Source organism: Hemiscyllium ocellatum (assembly GCF_020745735.1).
Source record: "Hemiscyllium ocellatum isolate sHemOce1 chromosome 27 unlocalized genomic scaffold, sHemOce1.pat.X.cur. SUPER_27_unloc_12, whole genome shotgun sequence".
Classification (NCBI taxonomy): domain Eukaryota; kingdom Metazoa; phylum Chordata; class Chondrichthyes; order Orectolobiformes; family Hemiscylliidae; genus Hemiscyllium; species Hemiscyllium ocellatum.
Window position 1 is genome coordinate 637,563 of NW_026867479.1, and position 13,692 is coordinate 651,254.

Below are 13,692 nucleotides of genomic sequence, written 5' to 3' on the forward strand. Positions count from 1 at the left end.
TGAAGAGACTTGTTCATAAGTAGAAGTACATGGTAATATTAAGGAAGCATGACCATATTGGGAAATAGTGCAGCCATTTTTAAAAAGGGGTTTGTGGTGGCCGTGTGATGGTTTAATTTTTAAGAAAATAAGCAAGTTATTACGATTTGGAATGGTCTTGAAGGGGTGATGGAACCAGCAACCATGGACAAAGTTAAAGATCACAAAACACCAGGTTATAATCCAACAGGTTTGTTTGGAAGCACTAGCTTTCGGAGCGCCGCTCCTTCATCTGGTGGTTGTGGAGAATGAGATCATGATCACGAATCTTGAGTCAGACTGATATTTTTCTTAGAGAAAACCTCTGCATTTAAATTTCATTTTTGAGGAGGTAATTTATAGATTAGGATGTAGAGGGTAAGGTGGATTGACTGTGCTGAATTACCCATAGTGACCAGGGATGTGCAATTTAGGGTGGATTGTCCATGGGAAATATGGAAGAAGGGAATAGATATGGGTGAGATGCTCTTCAGAGGGCCAGAGTAAAATAGATGGGCTGAATGGCCTGCTTCCAAATTGTTGGGATTTTATGACTCCTCCTGACAAAGGAGCATTTTATCTGCATCTATCCTGTCAAGCCCCTTTCAGAATTCTACTGGTTTCAATAAGATCACTTCTGGTTCATAGAGGTATATACCACAGAAACAGGCCCTTTGGTTCAATTCGTCCATGCCGATCAGGATTCCCAAACTAAAGTAGTCCCCACTTGCCTGTGTTTGGCCCATATCTCTCTAAACCTTTCTATGCATGTACTCATCAAAATTACACTCTGTCAAAACGTTGCCCCTCAGCTTCCTTTTAAATCTCTCTTCTCTCACTTTAAAGAAATATACCTCCGAGTCTTGAGCTAAGGAAGAGCCCTTTGCTATTCACCTTACCTCCACTTCTCATGATTTTATCAATCTCAATAATGTCACCCCTGTGCTCCAGTGAATGAAGTCCCAAACTCTTCTTATAACTCAAACCCTCCAGTCTTGGCAACATCCTGATAAATCTTTACCGAACCCTCTCTAACAGAATTCTTCCGATTACAGGGTCACCAGAACCATACTCAGTACACTGAAAAAGTGGCCTCACCAACATCCTGTACAACCTCAACATGATGTCCCAACTCCTATACTCAATGGTGTGAACAATGAAAGCAAGTATGCTTAATGTCTTCTTGACCACCCTGCCAAGCAGCGATGTAACTTTCAAAGAACTATGTACCTGAATCCCTCCATGTCTCTCTTTTACAACACGTTCATGGGCTGCCCTTCCTTGTTTTAGCAAAACGCAAGCTCTCGCTTTTAATAGCTCACTCATACACACGCTTTCTCTCAGACACCCACACATACACACCCCCAACACAGGCTTATACTCCATCACACTCTCACTTTACCAAGCATGCGCACACACTCTTAAGTGCACTCTCATGCACAAACGCACATGCACGCACTCACGCATCACTTTTTGGGCAAACTTGTATTGGCAGAATTATGTTTGCAGATACATTCTACTTTGCTCAAAAAGTGCACAAACTGCAGGCAGTCAATCCATGTAATATTTTATAAATTCCTTCTTTGGAATGAGAACCAGTCTGATTCAAGATTGGGAGACTGACAGACTCGAACCTCACACCTTTAATGCATTGTCCAGGCTGAGATGTCACTTTTTAAAAAAAACCTTAAGTCATCTCGAGAACGTGATTTAATAGTAGTTCTGGGATTTACAGATTAATGAACTGAAATTTGCAACTCTTTCTAAAAGGTGAAAGACTTAACAGCAACTTGGTTTAGACCATAAGACATAGGAGTGGAAGTAAGGCCATTCGGCCCATCGAGTCCACTCCGCCATTCAATCATGGCTGATGAGCAACTCCACTCACCAGCATTCTCCCCGTAGCCCTTAATTCCTTGTGACATCAAGAATTTATCAATCTCTGCCTTGAAGACATTTAGCATCCCGGCCTCCACTGCACTCTGCGGCAATGAATTCCACAGGCCCACCACTCTCTGGCTGAAGAAATGTCTCCGCATTTCTGTTCTGAATTGACCCCCTCTAATTGTAAGGCTGTGTCCACGGGTCCTAGTCTCCTCGCCTAACAAACAATTTCCTTGCGTCCACCCTTTCCAAGCCATGTATTACCTTGTAAGTTTCTATTAAATCTCCCCTTAATCTTCTAAACTCCAATGAATACAATCCCAGGATCCTCAGCCGGTTTGTTCAATATATCCTATCAGTTGCATGACACTGTGATCTTTTGCTATAAAATCTGTGTCTTATGATCCTGCTCCACAGTTACCCGATGAAGGAGCTGTGCTCCGAAAGCTAGTGCTTCCAAATAAACCTGTTGGACTGCAACCTGGTGTTGTGCAATTTTTAACTTTATCCAGCCCAGTCCAACATTGGCTCCTCCACACAATATTTCGCGAACACTGTCCACACCTCCTGATGCTGCCAGGAAACTTTACAAGGCCGATGAAATGACACACTCTGCACTCCTGAAAAATTGACAATTTCTCACGATATTGGCTGCTCATTCACGACTCCATCTGATACGCGACATTGGAAGCTTAGCGCAGGAGGCTGAAAGAAATGAGCAGCTTTAAAACAAAAACCTCCTTGGGCGCTCAAAGCTTTCAATGAGAGTCTGAGCCCGGCAGTAAATTCAAGTCACCTTTATTGTGACCCAACTTTGTTACAGCTTCAGATCCCCTCAGCAAAAAGGCAGAGAAAAAGTAGCTTTTTGAACAGCTCAAGGTCCAAGCGCACACATTTCCCCCCCGTCTTTACTATTGGTCAGCACCGCGATGTCCCTTTGTAACTGGATCCTTGGTACAGCCGTAACCCGGAAGAAGTGTTGCCTCACTCGGCAATTTCAACCCATACCCTGTATAGCGCCATCTGCTGCAACGGGATTCAAACCCGGGAGCCCCTGGAACTGGGTTGATAGTCCAATTGATAATGGCACTCAGCCGTCGCTCCTTCAATTCCCCTGCGATGGTAAGTGAACGCGCTGGTGCCTCCGGAGGTGGGAGGAGCGGGTGAAGTCCTTCCTGCACTCGGGGCAGCTGAACGGCCTCTCCCCCGTGTGGACCCGCCAATGGGTCAGCAGGGCGGAGGAATTGCTGAAGGCCTTCCTGCACTCGGGGCAGCGGAAGGGCCTCTCCCCGGTGTGAATCCGCTGGTGCTTCAGCAGGTTGGAGGAATTGCTGAAGGCCTTCCTGCACTCGGGGCAGCAGAAAGGCCTCTCCCCCGTGTGGAGCCGCTGGTGCCTCAGCAGGTTGGGGGAATTGCTGAAGGCCTTCCCACATTCGGGGCAGCTGAAGGGTCTCTCCCCAGTGTGGATCCGCTGGTGGGTCAGCAGAGAAGAGGAATTGTTGAAGGCCTTCCCGCACTCAGGGCAGCTGAAGGGTCTCTCCCCACTGTGGATTCGCTGGTGGGTCAGTAGGGAAGAGGAATCGCTGAAAGCCTTCCCACACTCTGGGCAGCTGAAGGGCCTCTCCCCAGTGTGGACCTGCTGGTGCCTCAGCAGGTTGGGGAAATTGCTGAAGGCCTTCCCACACTCGGGGCAGCTGAAGGGCCTCTCCCCCGTGTGGGTCCGCCGGTGGGTCAGCAGGTTGGAGGCCTGGGTAAATCTCTTCCCACACTCGGGGCAGGAGAACGGCCTCTCCCCTGTGTGGGCCCGCTGGTGCCTCAGGAGGTGGGAGGCCTGGGTAAATCTCTTCCCGCAGTTCGGGCAGCTGAAGGGCCTCTCCCCCGAGTGGGACCGCTGGTGCCTCAGCAGGTCAGAGCAATTGCTGAAGGCCTTCCCGCACTCTGGGCAGGGGAATGGCCTCTCCCCAGTGTGGGCCCGCTGGTGCCTCAGCAGGGCGGAGGTCTGGGCAAAGCCCTTCCCGCACTCGGGGCAGGAGAACGGCCTGTCCCCTGTGTGGACGCGCCGATGAATCTGCAGGGCTGACGGCAAATGGAAGCCATTCCCGCCATCACTGCACTTCCACTGTTTCTCCACGGGGCGGGATTCCTCGGGTTTCTCCATGGCCAAAGCTTCAGCTGCACACAAATACTTTTTGAGCCCCTCCCTGTCGTCAATTCCTGCTGCTACATGCCCCACACTCAATGCGCTGCAACGGTAGGGTCTCTCATCCAGTCCCACTTATGCTGAAAACGTACTCAAACAGGAACCAAAACGCTTTGCTCCTTCTCACAGACTCATAGTTGAAAATTGTTTCCGGTCCCGATGGATTGTATGACTGTCAGACATTGATGTCAAAGTGAGGACTGCAGATGCTGGAGAGTCAGTGTCGAAATGTGTGGTACTGGAAAAGTGCAGCGGGTCAGGCAGCATCCAAAGAGCAGGAGAGTCAACATTTCGGGCATAAGGACTTCATGCATCGATTTTGAAACTTCTATCTTCAAATACACTTAAAAAGAGATTACAAAAGTCATCACTGTCAGTGCAGGGTAGAAATTCTGAACAAGGAATTTTACTTTCTGCGGAATATTCTTTTCTTTTGTTTCTCCACAAAATTGAAAGCACCATCCCACTCTCTCTCCCCCTGTTCTCACTCCAATCTAACTAATTCCCCTGAAGGTGCTGATTCAGGATCTTACAGGGGCAGATGAGCAAAAACATCAGACTGACATCTCTCTGAATTTTGGATAATTCCACCTGAAAATTAATATCTTTCACAACACTGGGATACTGCTGAGAGTGAGCAGGTCTGATTTTGGGAAGCAACAGAAAAAGTGTGTCAATTCAGGGTGAACCTGCAATGCAGCTTCTTGAGGAAGGACCAGACACAAAATAGTTAACGACCCCAGGAAGGTGGGAGCAAAATGAGACATCAACACCAACACACTTCAGTCAAACTCTTCTGCTTCCAGTCAGGGCAAAATATCCTCTGAAATTCCAGTCATCACAGCCACACTTCTGCTTTCACTGAAGACAATTAGAGTCACACAGCAAGGAAACAGACCCTTGGGCCCAACCTGTCCGAGCTGACCAGATTTCCTAAATTAATCTCGTCACATTTGCTATCACTTAGCCCCTATATGGGCTGGGTGCTGGGACTAAATTGGATTGGCTATCTTGTCAGCAAGGACGAGTTGGATCGAAGGGTCTGTTTCCATGCTGTACATCTCTATGATGCCAGTCGCATTTGCCACCACTTGGCCCCTCTCCATCTGAACCCTTTGTATTCATCCGCCCATCCAGATGCCTTTTAACTGTAGGAATTGTACCAGCTCCCACCACTTCCTGTGGCAGCTCATTCCATGTACGCATCACCCTCTTAATGAAAAACCTGCCCCTGAGGTCTCTTTTACATCTCCCACTGCCCTCACCCTGAACCTATGACCCTCCAGTTCGGGACTCCCCCATCCCAAGGGAAAGACCTTGTCTATTTACTCTTTTACAGATTTTATAAAAGTCTATAATGTCACCTCTCAGGCTCTGGTGCTATGGGGAAAACAGCCCCAACCCATCCTTCCGTCCTTTCTCACCCGGGTAATTAAGACACATACCTGAGTTTGCCGAGCCTGCTCCCTCCCTGGATTCACTCCAATTGCCACAAGTGAATAGATTTCCCCTCTTTCCCTCCCAGGACGAAAAGTTGCCCAAAGAGTGGGAGTTTCACTCAAACTGACAGGGCCACTTCCGCGTTGTGACGCCATCAATGGGTCAGGGGTGGGGGAGGGAGAAGGGACGAAACAAAAGGGGCGGGGCGAAGTGCACCGTTTGCAGGAATCCCTTCAATTCACAGAATCCCCACAGCATGGAAGCAGGCCACTCAGCCCAACGAATCCAAACCAACCCTCGAAGGGTAACCCACCCACACCCATTCCCCTACACCTGGTGCTCTACTCACTGACTTTCACACCTAACCTGCACATCCCTGGCCGGCGCCAATGCGACTCGAAAACCCCACCCCTTCCGAATGCAGCACGTAAACCCCGCCATTTGGAACGCTGCCTGTAAACCCCGCCCCTTCGAGACAAAGCCCCGCCTCTTAGTTCCAAACTTTATCCCTATCGCGCACCAAACCCCGCCTCTTCGCAGCGTTCCCCGCGCGTTGTCAATACCACGCCTCCTGCACCAACGCGCAACCTCCGACAAAGCCGAGCGCCTCCAGGCTCGACGTCTCGCCCCGCCTACTAGCGCGCGACCCTCTCACGAGACACGCCCCGCCCATGAGCACTGCCCTCCCGCTCTAACCCGTCGCCAGGCTAAACCCGCCCCTCCTGGTAAACCCCGCCCACCCGGATGTTTTTGGAAGCACTAGCTTCTGCAGCGCTGCTCCTTCTGCGGGGAGCTGTGCTGCAGGATCATAAGATACAGAATTAATAGCAAAAGATCACAATGTCATGCAACCGATGCAATATTTCGAACAAACCTGGACCGCTGCTGAGTCCTTCATCCTTTAGAATGGGTTGCAGGTTTCAGTTCATCAATATATAAATTCCAGAACTTTAGAGCAGATTCCCCACAGTGTGGAAACAAGCCCTTCGGCTCAACAGGTCCACACCGACCCGCCGAAGAGCAAAACACCTAGCCCCATTCCCCGTCACCTAACATTACGGGGCAATTTAGCGTGGCCAATTCACCCTAACCCGCACAGATGGGGGGGGGGTGTGGGGGTGTGGGAATTGAACCCGGGTCTCTGGCGCTGTGAGGCAGCAGTGCTAACCACAAAAAAGGTGACATTTTCTATTTTTCAGCGGCAGCAGCAACCCAGGAGCGGGGAGTCACTGATTTGAGGTTTTAAATTTGAACTCGGAGAGCAGAGGTTCCTGGGTGAGGAGGGACGACTTATTTTTATTTCCTTCCTGGGTATAAGTCAGTGGGTACTGTTGAGGGGGGAAAACGACCTACCAGGGGTATGCACTGGGGCCCAGGGCTCTGGCACAGAGCCTGACCCTGTTGCACCAGAAGGGAAGGAGGTAAAGCAGGAGAGTGTTAGCCATTTTGGGGACTCGATAGTTAGAGGGTCAGATAGGTTTGTTGGGAACGAACAAGACTCGCGGTTGGTGTGTTGTCTCCCAGGTGCCAGGGTGCGTGATGTCTCGGATCGTATCTTTGGGGTCCTGAAGGGAGAGGGTTTCCAGCCCCAAGTAATGGTCCACGTAGGTACCAATTATATGGGTAGAAATGTGAGAAACAGAACTCACTCACAAATCAATCAGCCTGAGACAAAGCCTTGGAAACAAGAACAATTTATTACAGTCTTGCAAGTACCGGATGCTTCTGCAATCAAGCAGAAATGTGCGCCAAAACAGAGTATGTTAGCTTTCTTATTCAGTTTACAAGTTGCGGAATCATGCCTCCATTTTCCCATCCTATCATAAGCTGATTACCTCACTTGTTAGTTATTTTCTTATCTGGCCATCCTGCTGTCCTTGTCTGCATTCTTTCTTCCTTGTTTGCTACAGCTTGTTCTTTTGTCCACTTTCTCTTATCATACTATAAAGCTTTATTGTGAAATGGTCCTGTTGCTTCTTTTTGTGGTCAACTACAACACTTTAAAGTTATTTCCTAGCTTAAAACTATTTTCTTTAAAAGACCCTCTATATTCATTAAAGTCTTAGCCTGAAGTAAGCTACATGCTAGAAGAATTCTGCGGCCATTTGTATAATGTTCCCCTTCTCTTCCCCCCCATTACACCCCCTCATCCATCTGCAAAAACACTTCTAATCTCCCACAGAAAGAGGGATAGGGATGTAAGGCATAATTTCAGGAAGCTAAGGTGGAGGCTGAGGGCTAGAACAAACAGAGTGGTTATCTCTGATTTGTTACCCGTGCCATGTGATAGCGAGGCAAGGAATAGGGAGAGATATCAGCTGAACCCGTGGCTGCAAAGATGGTGCAGAAGGAAGGGTTTCAGGTTTTTGGATAATTGGGGCTCACTCTGGGGAAGGTGGGACTTGTACAAACAGGACAGTCTTCACTTGAACCAGAGGGGTACTAATATCCTGGGTGGGAAATTTGCTGGTGCTATTCGGGTGGGTTTAAACTAGCTCAGCAGGGGGATGGGAACCGGGGGTGTAGCTGTAGTGCACAGGAGGATGAGAGTAGGGAGGACAGGGACAGGATTTCAGGGTCACAGGAATGTGCTGGCAGACAGCGAAGTGGTTTGAAGTTTGTCTACTTCAACGCCAGAGTATCTGCAATAAGGTCGGTGAGCTTGCAGCACGGCTAAGTACCTGGGACTTGGATGTTGTGGCCATTTCGGAGACATGGATAGAGCAGGGTGAGGAATGGATGTTGCAGGTACCAGGGTTTTGATCTTTCATTAAGAACAGGCAAGGCGGTAAAAGAGGGAGAGGCATGGCCTTGTTAGTCAAGGATAGTATAACGGTGGCTGACAGAACTTTTGATGAGGACTCGTCTACTGAGGTAATGTGGGCTGAGGTTAGAAACAGGAGAGGAGAGGTCACACTGCTTGAAGTTTTTTTTTAAATAGGCCTCCGCAGAGTTCCATGGAGGTGGAAGAGAGGATTAGCAAAAGTATTCTGGGTAGGAGTGAAAGGAACAGGGTGGTCATTTTGGGGGACTTTAACTTCCCAAACATTGACTGGAAATGCTTTCACTCCAGTACGTCGTATGGACCAGTTTTTGTCCAGTGTGTGCAGGAGGGTTTTCTGACACAGTATGTCGAAGGGCTGACAAGAGGGGAGGTCACACTGGATCTGGTGCTTGGTAATGAATGATTGAGTGGTAGGTGAGCACTTTGGAGAGAGTGACCATAATTCAGTTAGGTTTCATTTAGCGATGTGAAGGGATACGAACATGCCAAAGGTCAAGAGTTATCAATGGGGCAGGGGCAATTATAATGCAATTAGGCAAGACTTAGGATGCATAGAATAAGGTAGCAAAATGCAGGGGATGGGGACAATTGAAATGTGGAGCTGGTTTAAGGAACAAATATTGTGTGTCCTTGATAGGTATGTCCCTGTCAGGCAAGGAGGAGGTGATAAGGTAAGGGAACCGTGGTTTACAACAGAAATTGCATCTCTTGTTACAAAGAAGAAGGAGGCTGATGTGTTGATGAGGCAAGATGGTTCAGATGAGACGATGGAGAGTTCCAGATCCTGAGGAAGGATTTAAAGAGAGAGTTAAGAGCAAAGAGAGGACATGAGCAGTCTTTAACACATAGAATAAAGGAGAACCCTAAAGCTTGCTCTAGGTATCTGAGGAATAAAAGGATGATTAGGGTAGGAATAGGGTCAATCAAAGACAGAAGTGGGAAATTGAGTGTGGACCCTGTGGAGTTTGGAGAGGTGTTAATGAATATCTTTCATCGGTCTTCACTCAGGAAAAGGAGAATATTGTAGAGGAAAAGAATGAGGTACGAGATATTAGACTCAAAAGGATCGAGGTTAGTTGCACACAGGTAATATCAATTCTAGAAGGAGTGAAAGTAGACAAGTGCTCTGGGCCGGATGGGATTTATCTGAGGATTCTCTGGGAAGCGAGGGAGGAGATAGCAGAGCCTTTGGCTTTGATATTTGAGTTGTCATTGTGTACAGGTTTAGTACCAGAGAGGAGGATGGCAAATGTTGTGCCCTTGTTCAAGAAGGGCAGCAGAGATGACCCAGGTAAGTATAGACCAGTGAGCCTTACTTCGGTTGAAGGAAAGCTTTTGGAAAGGAATATTAGAGATAGGATTTATAATCATCTAGCAAGCAACAATTTGATTTCAGATAGTCAACATGGTTTCATCAAGGGCAGGTCATGACTCACAAACCCCTGAGTTTTTTGAGAAGGTGACCAAGCATGTAGATGAGGGTAGGGCAGTTGACGTGGTGTACATGGACCTCAGTAAAGCCTTTGATTAGGTTCCACATGGCAGGCTGTTGGAGAAAATGCAGAGGCATGGGATTGAGGGTGATTTAGCAGTTTAGATTACAAACTGGCTTTCTGAAAGAAGGCAGCGAGTGGTGGTTTATGGAAAATATTCAGCCTGGAGTCCGGTTACTAGTGGTGTGCCACAAGGATCTGTTTTGGGACTACTGCAGTTTGTCATTGTTATAAATGACTTAGACACAGGCATAGGTGGATGGATTAGTAAATTTGCAGACAACACTAAAGTCGGTGGAGTACTGGACAGTTTGGAAGAATGTTACAGGTTGCACGGGGACTTGGATAAACTGCAGAATTGGGCTGAGAGGTGGCAAATGGAGTTCAATGCAGCTAAATGTGAGGTGATTCATTTTGGGAAGAATAACAGGAAGGCAGTGATCGTGGAATCCACATGCATAGATCCCTGAAAGTTGCCACCCAGGTGGATAGTGCTGTTAAGAAGGCATACGGCGTGTTAGGTTTCATTCGTAGAGGGATTGAGTTCCGGAACCGCAATATCATGCTGCAACTATACAAAACACTGGTGCAGCCACCCTTGGAATATTGTGTATAGTTCTGGTCCCCATATTTCAGGAAGGATGTGGGAAGCATTGGAAAAAGTGCAGTGGAGATTTACCAGGTTGTTGCCTGGTCTGGAGGGAGGGTCTTATGAGGAAAGGCTGAGACACTTGGATCTGTTCTTATTGGAAAGAAGAAGGCTAAGGGGGGATTTGATAGAGACATAAAAAATGATCAGAGGATTAGATAGGGTAGACAGAGAAAGACTTTTTCCTAGGATGCTGACGTTAGCTTGTACGAGAGGGCATGACTACAAATTGAGGGGTGATAGCTTTAAGACAGATGTCAGAGGCAAGTTCTTTACCCAGAGAGTGGTAAGGGCATGGAATGCCCTACCTGCTAAGGTAGTCAACTCAGCCACATTAGGGAGATTTAAACAATCCTTACATAAGTGCATGGATGATTTTGGGATAGTGTCAGGGAATGAGCTGAGAATAGTTCACAGGTCAGCGCAACATCAAGGGCCTGTTCTGCGCTGGATTGTTCTATGTTCTAAACTTAGTGCAGGAGGCTGAAAGAAATGAGCAGCTTTAAAACAAAAACCTCTTGGAGCGCAAAGCTTTCAATGAGAGTCTGAGCCCGGTGGTAAGTTCAGGTAACATTTATTGCAACCCAACTTTGTTACAGCTTCAGATCTGCCTCAGCAAAAAGTAGTTGCTTTTTGAACAGCTCAAGGTGAAAGTGCACACACCACACCTCCCCTGTGCCCCCCCCCTCACTGTCTTTACTATTGGCCAGCACCAAGTTGTCCCTTTGTAATTGGATCCTTGGTACAGCCATAACCCGGAGGAAGTATTGCCTCACTCAGCAATTTCAACCCATACCCTGTCTCCAAGTAAGTTTCTCCCCACTCATTTGCCAGGAAGGGACACTGTAGAGTCAACCAGACTGCTGTGGGTCTGGAGTCACGTATAGCCCAGACCGGGTAAAGGATGCAGCTGGAACGACTGAGTGAATCCTCTCCCACAATGGCGGTTCCCTTCCCTAACAAGGGAGAGAGTGAATCAGATGGGGGCTTTCTCCCCTGCACCACCCCCTCCCTGAAACGGTCTCATCGTTAGATTCCGAACTCCACATTTCTGACCTAATACCAATTCTGCCATCTGTCGTGGCGGGATTCGAACCCGGGAGTCCCTGGAACCGGGTTGATAGTCCAATCGATAATGGTACTCGGCCGTCACTCCTTCAATCCCCCTGCGATGGCACGTGAACTCGCTGGTGCCTCCGCAGTTGGGAGGAGTAGGTGAAGCCCTTCCTGCACTGAGAGCAGATGAACAGCCTCTCCCTGGTGTGGATCCGCTGGTGCCTCAGCAGGATGGAGGAATTGCGAAAGGCCTTCCCACACTCGGGGCAGCTGAAGGGCCTCTCCCCCGTGTGGATCCGCTGGTGGGCCAGCAGGTGGGAGGAATAGCTGAAGGCCTTCCTGCACTGAGAGCAGGTAAAGGGCCTCTCCCCGGTGTGGACCCGCTGGTACCTCATCAGGGAGGACATGTCGGTAAAGGCCTACCCGCACTCGCGGCAGCTGAAGGGCCTCTCCCCGGAGTGGATCCGGTGGTGCCTCATTAGGGAGGACATGTCGGTAAAGGCCTACCCGCACTCGCGGCAGCTGAAGGGCCTCTCCCCGGAGTGGACGTGCCGGTGGCTCTGCAGGTTGGGGGAATACCTGAAGGCCTTCCCGCACTCGGGGCAGCTGAAGGGCTTTTCCCCCGTGTGGCCCCGCTGGTGGGCCAGCAAGTGGGAGGAATGTCTGAAGGCCTTCCCGCAGTTGGAGCAGGGGAATGGCCTCTCCCCGGTGTGAGTGCGCCGATGAGTCTCCAGGGCAGACGGGACACGGAAGCCTTTTCCGCAGTGACCATACTTCCACGGTTTCTCCACAGGGTGGGATTCCTCAGGTTTCTCCATGGCCACAGCTTCAGCTGCTCACAGACACGTGTAGAGCCCCTCCCTGCCATGAAATCCCCTTCCCAGGCCGTATAACTGTTTCAGGCTCCACACACACTGCGCTGCAACAGTGGGGTCTCTCGTCCAGTCCCACCTGATGCTGAAAACGTCCTCAAAACAGGAACCAAAAAGCGTTGATCCCTCTCACAGAAATCACAGTCAAAAATTGTTGAGGTCTCGATGGATTGAGTGACTGTCAGACATTGACATCAAAGTGAGGACTGCCGACGCTGGAGAATCGGTCAAAAAATGTGGCACTGCAAAAGCACAGCAGGTCAGGCAGCATCCGAGGAGCAGGAAGAGTCAATGTTTTAGACATAAGCCCTTCATCTGCTGATTTTGAAACTTCAGTCTTCAGATTTTCAAATACTCTGCAAAAAGAGATTACAAAAGTCATCACTATCAGTGCTGGGTAGAAATTCAGAACAAGCAATTCTACTTTCTCTAGAATATTCTTTTGCTGTACCACAAAATTGAAAGCACCATCCCACTCTCCCTTCCCCTCTGTTCTCACTCCGCTCTAACTAATTCCCCTGAAGGTGCTGATTCAGGATCTTACAGGGACAGAAAAATCAAAAACATAAATACTGACATCTCTCTGAATTTTGGATAACTCCACCTGAAAGTTAATATCTTTCACAACACTGGGATCCTGCTGAGAGTGAGCAGGTCTGATTTTGGGAAGCAAAAAAAAGTGTCAATTCAGGGTGAACCTGCAATGCAGCTTCTTGAGGAAGGACCAGACACAAAATGGTTAACGACCCCAGGAAGGTGGGAGCAAAATGAGACATCAAGGCATTAACACCAAGACACTTCAGTCAAACTCTTCTGCTCCCAGTCAGGAGAAAGGGAGGGCTTCAGGGCTCACGCCTGAAATGTCGATTCTCCTGCTCCTTGGATGCTGCCTGACCTCCTGCACTTTTCCAGCAACACATTTTCAGCTGCTTCCAGTCAGGGCAAAACATGCTCTGAAAGTCCAGCCTTCACAATCACACTTCTGCTTTCACTGAAGACAATTAGAGTCACACAGCACAGAAACAGACCCTTTAGCTCAATCTGTCTGAGTTGACCAGATATCCTAAATTAATCTAGTCACGTTTGCCATCACTTGGCCCCTATATGGGCCGGGTGCTGGCAGCTGGGACTAAATTGGGTTGGCTATCATGTGCAATAGAGCTAAGGGAGAGCCTAATGGGAACAGAATTTTGAGGACCATTGTCTACCAGATGTACAGCACAGAAATCGTCCCTTCGGTCCAACTCATCCATGCCAATCAGATATCCTAAATCAATCTAGTCCCATTTGACAGC

The 13,692-nt window shown here is 48.7% G+C and overlaps 1 protein-coding gene and 1 pseudogene across 1 annotated transcript in view; both read right to left on the reverse strand.

Annotated features, from left to right (window-relative positions):
• Positions 1-5,685, reverse strand: part of LOC132807283 (zinc finger protein 850-like) — a 51,331-nt gene extending 45,646 nt beyond the window's left edge. The window contains exons 1-2 of the mRNA XM_060821554.1: positions 5,548-5,685; positions 3,035-4,445 (exon numbers count right to left, since the gene is read on the reverse strand). Coding sequence (XP_060677537.1) covers positions 3,035-4,060 — 1,026 coding nt within the window. The 5' untranslated portion in view covers positions 4,061-4,445; positions 5,548-5,685. The remainder of the gene's footprint in view (positions 1-3,034; positions 4,446-5,547) is intronic.
• Positions 5,686-11,217: 5,532 nt separating this feature from the next.
• Positions 11,218-13,692, reverse strand: part of LOC132807288 (zinc finger protein 135-like) — a 59,360-nt pseudogene continuing 56,885 nt past the window's right edge.